The sequence below is a fragment of the Leuciscus leuciscus genome (genome assembly GCF_965113295.1).
Source record: "Leuciscus leuciscus genome assembly, chromosome: 25".
Lineage (NCBI taxonomy): Eukaryota > Metazoa > Chordata > Actinopteri > Cypriniformes > Leuciscidae > Leuciscus > Leuciscus leuciscus.
In genome coordinates, this window is record NC_138724.1 from 23,715,975 (window position 1) to 23,723,842 (window position 7,868).

At 40.3% G+C, this 7,868-nt stretch overlaps 1 protein-coding gene across 2 annotated transcripts in view; it reads left to right on the plus strand.

Moving 5' to 3' along the window:
- Positions 1-7,638, plus strand: part of lrrc4ca (leucine rich repeat containing 4C-a) — a 72,163-nt gene extending 64,525 nt beyond the window's left edge. For both annotated transcript variants that reach the window (XM_082159889.1, XM_082159890.1), the window contains exon 3: positions 2,745-7,638. In XM_082159889.1, the coding sequence (XP_082016015.1) occupies positions 2,799-4,745 (1,947 nt within the window). In that variant the 5' untranslated portion in view covers positions 2,745-2,798 and the 3' untranslated portion in view covers positions 4,746-7,638. The remainder of the gene's footprint in view (positions 1-2,744) is intronic.
- Positions 7,639-7,868: the final 230 nt, after the last annotated feature.

The following is a 7,868-nucleotide window of genomic DNA, read 5'->3' on the forward strand; positions in this document are numbered from 1 at the left end:
ATTTATTCTTCCATCTCTTACTCTTTCATTCCTTCTTTCCCCACTCTTCTCCTTCCACCACCACCTCCTCTTCTCTTCTTCCACCCTTATCTTCCCTTATCTTTCTCCTCCTCTCGAAGATGAACACCATAGTAATCCAAAACGGCTCTTGACATTTGATTATTTTGTGCAGAACTGTATGATTGCCATAATTGTTCTCACCTCAACCTGCTCACCCTGCCGTGTGAAGGAAAGTACAGAAGCTTTTCTAGCCCGCTGTAAAGAAGCACACAGCCGCATTGATGTCAGCAGCAATGGCATTCACTTTCATGTTATTTGAAAAAATTAATTCACTTCGTTACACCTCACACCTTTCAAGGCTTCCGCCGCTTGATCCTCTTCTTTACCTCCCTCCCTGCTGAATCGTTTGCCGCCTGCTTCATCATCTCTTACTGGGCCAGAAGTTTAAAAATGTATTCATTTCATAATCTTATTTTTTGTTTATCATTTTTTCATCTAATTCCCTTCCCACACGAAATCCAATTTTGCCAGGCTCATTGTTTGAGAAGCAGCAGGATTTTTGTGGAGTGCTTTTTTGTTTGCCCCTCTCTCTCTCTCTCTCTCTCTCTCTCTCTCTCTCTCTCTCTCTCTCTCTCTCTCTCTCTCTCTCTCTCTCTCTCTCTCTCTCTCTCTCTCTCTCTCTCTCTCTCTCTCTCTCTCTCTCTCTCTCTCTCTCTCTCTCTCTCTCTCTCTCTCTCTCTCTCTCTCTCTCTCGACTTGGAGCAACCTAGATTGTGTTATGCAATTTTATTAGTGTAAAATCAAATCTGGGAAGATAAACCGGACCCCGCACTTGAATCCAGCAGGGCTTCTTTTCTTTTTTTTTCTTTTTTTTAAGATTTATGATGTTAAAGCTTTATCTTTTGTTGTAATTGAGCATTTACATACAAGATATATATTACAATTATCTGTGCATGAAATTTGATTAAATGGAGTAAAAATGGGCATATTGTTATACTGAAAGTCACTCTCCTTCAAAACGTTTAGTGATAACATGGTTGAGTTTCATGTGTGATCATCACCAGCAGTCTAAGACTTCAGGGCAGCAGTACAAGTAGATTTGCGATGAAATAATTGATTGTTATGGCAGTCATTATTAGGTTAAGACCAGCACCCTGCCGAGAGGAAGAGGAAAGGCGAGCAAGAGAGTGAATAGTGGTACAAACAGTTTTGCAATGCTTTCTACATCGTGTTGTAATGCCTAGAGGGAAGAACATCCATGTTCAACGGTTCTTCTTAAGGTCCTACAAAACCGACTGTGAGCAGATTCTCTAGTGCTCAAAGTAAGAATGAGTCTAATCTAAACGCCCCTACAAAAGTCTCGCCTAGTTACACATGACCCTAAATCCAACTAATTATATAATTCTTCTTCAAGACAACCCACTGGCTAATCGATTATGAAATGTTGCTGCTAATAAACATAGTAAAAAAAGAGTTTCAGGGTTTCAATACAAGTTTTCAAAACTAACACATGCTAACGTTAGAGAAATTGTGTTTTTAAACTAGCATGCCACTAGCAATGCTAATGCCATGGCTTTGGTTATCAGGGAGTGTATGAACTGAAAGATTATATATAGTATCTTGAGTGCAAGTGTAAAAGCATTTTATGTTTAAATAAAAACATCTGCTAAATGCATAAATACAAATATAAATTAATGCTAAAAATGCTAAAGCTAAAACAAATGTGAGGAAAAAAACAGATCTACACTAGATCTAAAACTCTAAATCTAGACTCAATTGACTAGTCAGCTGGTTGATGACTAATAAACTAGTTGACCTGACCAATTCCTTTCAGAATAGACACTAAAGTGAGTCACATACTCAACTGAGGGAACGAGGGAGCAACATGCGTCTGTCCACACACTTCCTGTCCCAGGTTTCATTCTCAGTCCAGTCACACGCATGTCTTTAAGTGTGTGTTCGCTTTAGATACGTAGGGTTGACTGAAGGATCGGTGGGAAGCCGTGCTTTTATTTATGCCTCCTCTGCAAGAATAAATAAAGTGACACAGACAGACAAGGCAGCTCATATCTCCCTGACTGAGGAGAGGGGGAAACGGAGAAAGCAGACCCAATATTGTGGTGCAGCTTTATGTGACTTAGATTGAAAGTGGTGTGCGTGCAAATACATGAACTCACAGACACCACAAAAAAAAAAAAAAAAAAAAGAAAAAAAAAAAAAAGAAAGAAATGGATATGAAACACTCTTTAAGGTCACCTGCGATGCATGTGTGTGTGAAAAATGTTTTGTCTGTGATTCACTTCCACTGGGCAAAATGGGCTTGTGTGGCTATACAAGAGATATTGTTTTCATTGCTAGAGTACAGCGACTGGCTGTTCCTCTGTACGTTTGTCTGTGCTTGTGTGTTAATGTGACAAAGAATGTTCTCAAGATTGCAACAGTGCTGTTTATTTTTTCCCTAGTTTTTCCAATTTTCTTATTTATTAGACAGTTAAGCCCTTATAGTGGAGATTTGTGCCATGTAAATTGATTGCAGCACAGCTTTTATGGCAGTGTTTTTGGCTAATTTTGTGAATCAGGCACTAAAGAGTATGTGCAAATAAGCAACCGAAACCCAATAAAATGATGACATTTTAGTATGTTTTATCTATTGTATATATCTGTATTAGCATTGATTTGTGTCAATCAGTTAGTATTCCAAATCTTACATGGTTCTTTCTATGTCTCTCTCTCTTTTTTTGCAGTTTGGCCTAATATAACCCTTCCCAAAGAGTGGAGAACCTGTCAGCGAATTATGAATGATAAACAAGATGACCTCCTCCCTGATGCAGCAGACGATGAGAGGTCCTAGGTGGAACCGGGCCCTGTCCGACCCATTGTTCGTGCTGTCACTGGCCCTGCAGCTTCTGGTGGTGGCTGGCCTGGTGCGAGCACAGACCTGCCCCTCCGTCTGCTCTTGTAGCAACCAGTTCAGCAAGGTCATCTGTACACGACGTTCCCTTCGAGATGTACCTGATGGTATTTCCACCAACACAAGGTACCTGAACCTTCAGGAGAACCTCATCCAGGTGATTAGGGTTGACAGCTTCAAGCATCTGAGGCACCTGGAGATCCTGCAGCTCAGCAAAAACCATATCCGCACCATTGAAATCGGAGCTTTTAACGGGCTGGCCAACCTCAACACTCTGGAGCTCTTCGATAATCGTTTAACCACAATCCCCAATGGGGCTTTTGAGTACCTGTCCAAACTTAAGGAGCTTTGGTTGAGGAATAACCCTATTGAGAGTATACCCTCTTATGCCTTCAACCGTGTACCATCACTGCGAAGGCTGGACTTGGGCGAGCTGAAAAGGCTCACTTATATTTCAGAAGGTGCCTTTGAAGGCCTCAGCAACCTGCGGTACCTGAACCTGGGCATGTGCAACTTGAAGGAGATCCCCAACCTTATTCCTCTTGTTCGTTTGGATGAGTTGGAGATGTCAGGAAACCAGCTCTCTATTATTAGGCCAGGGTCTTTCAAAGGCCTTGTCCACTTACAGAAACTGTGGATGATGCATGCACAGATCCAGACTATTGAGAGAAATGCCTTCGATGATCTTCAGTCCCTTGTGGAGCTCAATTTGGCCCATAATAACCTTACCCTCCTGCCTCATGACCTCTTCACCCCACTACACCACGTGGAGAGGGTACATTTGCACCACAACCCCTGGAACTGCAACTGTGACATCCTCTGGCTCAGTTGGTGGCTAAAGGAAATGGTGCCAGCCAACACCAGTTGCTGTGCCCGCTGTGCGTCACCTACCAGCCACAAAGGGCGCTACATCGGCGAACTCGACCAGAACTATTTCCATTGTTATGCACCGGTGATCGTGGAGCCTCCGGCGGACCTGAACGTGACTGAGGGAATGGCAGCAGAACTGAAATGTCGAGCGAATTCTTTGACCTCAGTCAGCTGGATCACGCCCAATGGGTCCATCATGACGCATGGGGCATACAAGATACGCATTTCCGTGCTCAACGATGGGACGTTAAACTTTACCAATGTCACGATGCAGGACACTGGAACATACACTTGTATGGTGAGCAACTCCGCAGGCAACACAACAGCCTCCGCTACTCTTAATGTGTCTTCGACAGAGAACAGCAGCTTCAGTTATTTCACTACAGTTACCGTCGAGACCACAGAATCGTCACATGATGAGGGCCACCCCACAGTACAGCAGAAAGGCGCCCCAACTCCTTCTTCTGGAATTTGGGAGACTTTACCACCTTCCTTCACTACTACCACCACCACCACAGCACGGACGCCACTGTCCACCAAGGCCACCGATAAGACCTACACCATCCCTGTCACGGCCCTGATCGACGGCTCCCTCAACACCTTGGATGAGGTCATGAAGACCACGAAGATCATCATTGGTTGCTTTGTGGCCATCACGCTGATGGCGGCCGTCATGCTGATCATCTTTTATAAAATGCGCAAACAGCATCACCAGCAAAACCACCACGCGCCGACACGAACCATTGAGATTATCAACGTAGACGAGGATTGCGTGACGGGTGGACCTAACATGGAGGGCCACCTCGCCCTTCCCCCACTGGAGCATGAGCACCTGAATCATTACACTGCTTACAAGACTGTGTACAATCACGCCTCCACCATCAATTCTATACACAGCTCCGCCCACGAACCTTTGCTAATTCGGGCCAGCTCAAAAGACAATGTACAAGAAACCCAGATCTGAACTGCTTTTCATAATGGGGATTAAACGAAAAAAAAAAAAAAGACCTCTAAAACTCTTAAGGAACAGTATGTGACATATCGATTTTGAAGATTGTCGAAACAAAGACAGTAGACCGATGCAAGACGTATAAGAATAAGATGTTGACAGGTAGAAAAGGACATTGGGAGTTGAGTGTACGTCAACCGTTTCAAAAGTGTCTTTACATAACAGAAGTTATTTATTTAAGGAAAATAACTATTGTGGTTTAATCAAGAAAAGATGTAATCAGCAATTATTTTTCCAGCAATTATTTCTCCATGTTTTTGAATGTTATTTTAAGAGTTGTTGGTTTACTAATTTGCTTTTAAACTCTGTTTAAGTATGTTATGTATGTGAGGACCCAATTCAAAGTCATTTGCAGCTGAATCTGAAACCTTTCCATCTGTCTGAAACTTTAAGATTCACATTTAGTGTCAATACTTTTAAATATTAGGTTAGAGATTGTCATATTAGAAAACGTTCCACCCTATAATTGTTTAAATTGATCACGTTAATTCTAAATGATTAATTTTTTGACTCCCCCTTAATTAATGATATTTGAAAATATCACATTATTCAGTAACCCTTGCTGAAAAATATGCTTTTTAAACTAGTTTAAGCAGGTTTGCTGGTCATAGTTGGTCTCTCAGCCTGGTCAGACTCATCTGTTGGCCAGTTTTAGAAAGGGTTTTGATGCTTTTTAAATTGGACAGTTTGGGAGACGAGTTTAAACCAGCTAATTTCTCAGCAAGGATGGCTGCTATAAATTATATGCAGATGTATACCTGGCTTCTCTAGCCTAAAATTTAGAACAAAAAGCCCTGGAAACATGTCCCCATTTAAAACCGGGCCAAATGTCAGGAACACATGTCTATTTAATGCATGCAGGGCAATTAATTTCAAATTGTTTCTGTGCTCGGACCAGAAGATTTATGGATTAAGTTAGCATTTGGGGTCTGCCCACTTGCTCTTAAATGCATTTTAAGGTATCTCCAGCTTAAAATAAGCTTCATGTTATTAAACTGTTTTCTTCATCTTCTTTATCATAGCAATTGTGAGTTCCTGTGGCAGTTCACCCTTGATACCCTACTAAAGTTTCCCAATACTCATACACAGATGCAGCACACTCATTCTATGCCAAATGCTATATGGGCAGGAGGCCGAAGACTGTAGGCCTTTCTTCAAAGGTTGACAGAGTGGAAATGTGGCGAAAGCATGGAAATGGACCATTTCCATTTCAGTCAATTTTTTCTTGGTGCTGTCCATGGATACAGTTAAATGAATTCATTCTGGGATGGTCTAAAAGCCAGACATAGAACCCTAAATAAGAGGGCAAAGTCAGTGCCGCTCAGATCTAAGGCTTCCAAAGATGCCACAGGTTCGTCTTTATAGATTCTGTAAACCGACTGTGTTATTTTTTCCTAGTTTTTTTTTTTTTCTTCCATATTCTATCTATCGCTGTCAATCTTTTTATAGGCAGTTATGCAATTATTTTTAAACTTCTTAGTCATATTCAATCACTTTTATTTATTTTTCGGCACAGATCGAGAATGATACATTTATCTTTGGCTTTAGACATGCTGTAGCCTTTGGCTGCAGGGGTGGATGACTTGAGATTATGAATTAATTTATGAAATCAGAATGGCCTGAGATGGTCACTATAGAAACCAATGACCTTGGACAGGGTGGGTGGGGGCGGTGAGTAGCTGACAGACATTGGTTTGACACTGTAAATGCATTCAGAGTCAAATTGGAGAGCGAGGCGGGGTGAAAGAGCCAAAGTGGACTCATTTGAAGTGCATCATTTAATCTATAAAGCAATCTAGAGGGCTATAGGTAATTTGAAGTAAACCAATAAACCTGTGACATTTTATTCAGATTCTTAGCGTTTCGTTTTGGCCATTCATAATTAATGCAAAACGCACAGGGGACTGACAGGACGATTTTTCTCTTGTTTTTCTCTTCTTAATGTAGATGCCGACTGATACCATGTGGCGTTTGCTGAACATTTTAGTATAATATTTTGTTCACATACCAGATGCACTCTGATTTTAATATATCTAATGCAATTATGCTTGTCAGCTTTGCTATTTCAGTTCATTACAAAAAAAAGTTTTTGAGAGTACCTCCTGCCCATTAGAAGCAAAGGCCATCTGGTACATTTGCTAATCAAGATATCCAAGCGTGCAAAAAAAAAAGACTGTTCTTCATCTGAATATGCTGCTCTTTCGAATCTTAATTCACTTCCTTGTCTTTCTGATTTTATTTTGTGTTGTCACTGAAATTGACGCCAATCCGAACACAAGTTCATTACAGCGAAAGAAAAACCTTATTGTCTATGGAGTTTAGCACAAAAGTAAACCAAGTCATTGAGTTGAGTCTTGCTTTCAGTTGCATTTTGTTTGATTGTTTTGAGGATTTGGATCATTGTCTTAAATTGCCAATTTTGGGAAAAAAACATTTTTCGTATGTTTGTTATGTCCCATCATGTGAACACATCTGTGTTTTGGGTTTCGGTTAAGGAGGGAACGAGATGCTTTTCTCTCCGTTCCACGTAACTTCTTTCTTTTCGTCTCTGAGAGGGAATGCTGTTCTAGTGGTAGATTTCTATAAAAATACATTTTGAAAATAAAAACAAAAAAACTAAACAAAAACTTTTTAAATTTTAATTTTACATGTGCCAACCTGTTCTAAAAGATTTAACAAAAAAAAAAAAAAGAGCGAGATATGCTGTAAAAGACGACTGGATTGATTTTCATGTAAACATTATTTCATGACCTTAAAAAAAAAAAAAAAGATGGAGTTCGATTATAGAGATCAGAGTTTGTAGTTCATACACAAGATAAGGTTACAAATAAACTATCATTGTCTTTTCTCTGTTGTCTCCTTACTTTTTTTTCACAAAGGTGTCTTGTGTTAAAATGACATGTAAAATTTTAAGCAATAATATTGATGACTGTAACACTGTATTTTAAATGACATACTTCAGCTTTATTCTTTGGAAAAACATATTTGTGTGTATTAGTGCTTATCAAAACAACATTAGCCTGCTGTGTGTGGATGATTGATTCAGTATTTAGTGTGTGAAAGGCTCCACCTGTTGTT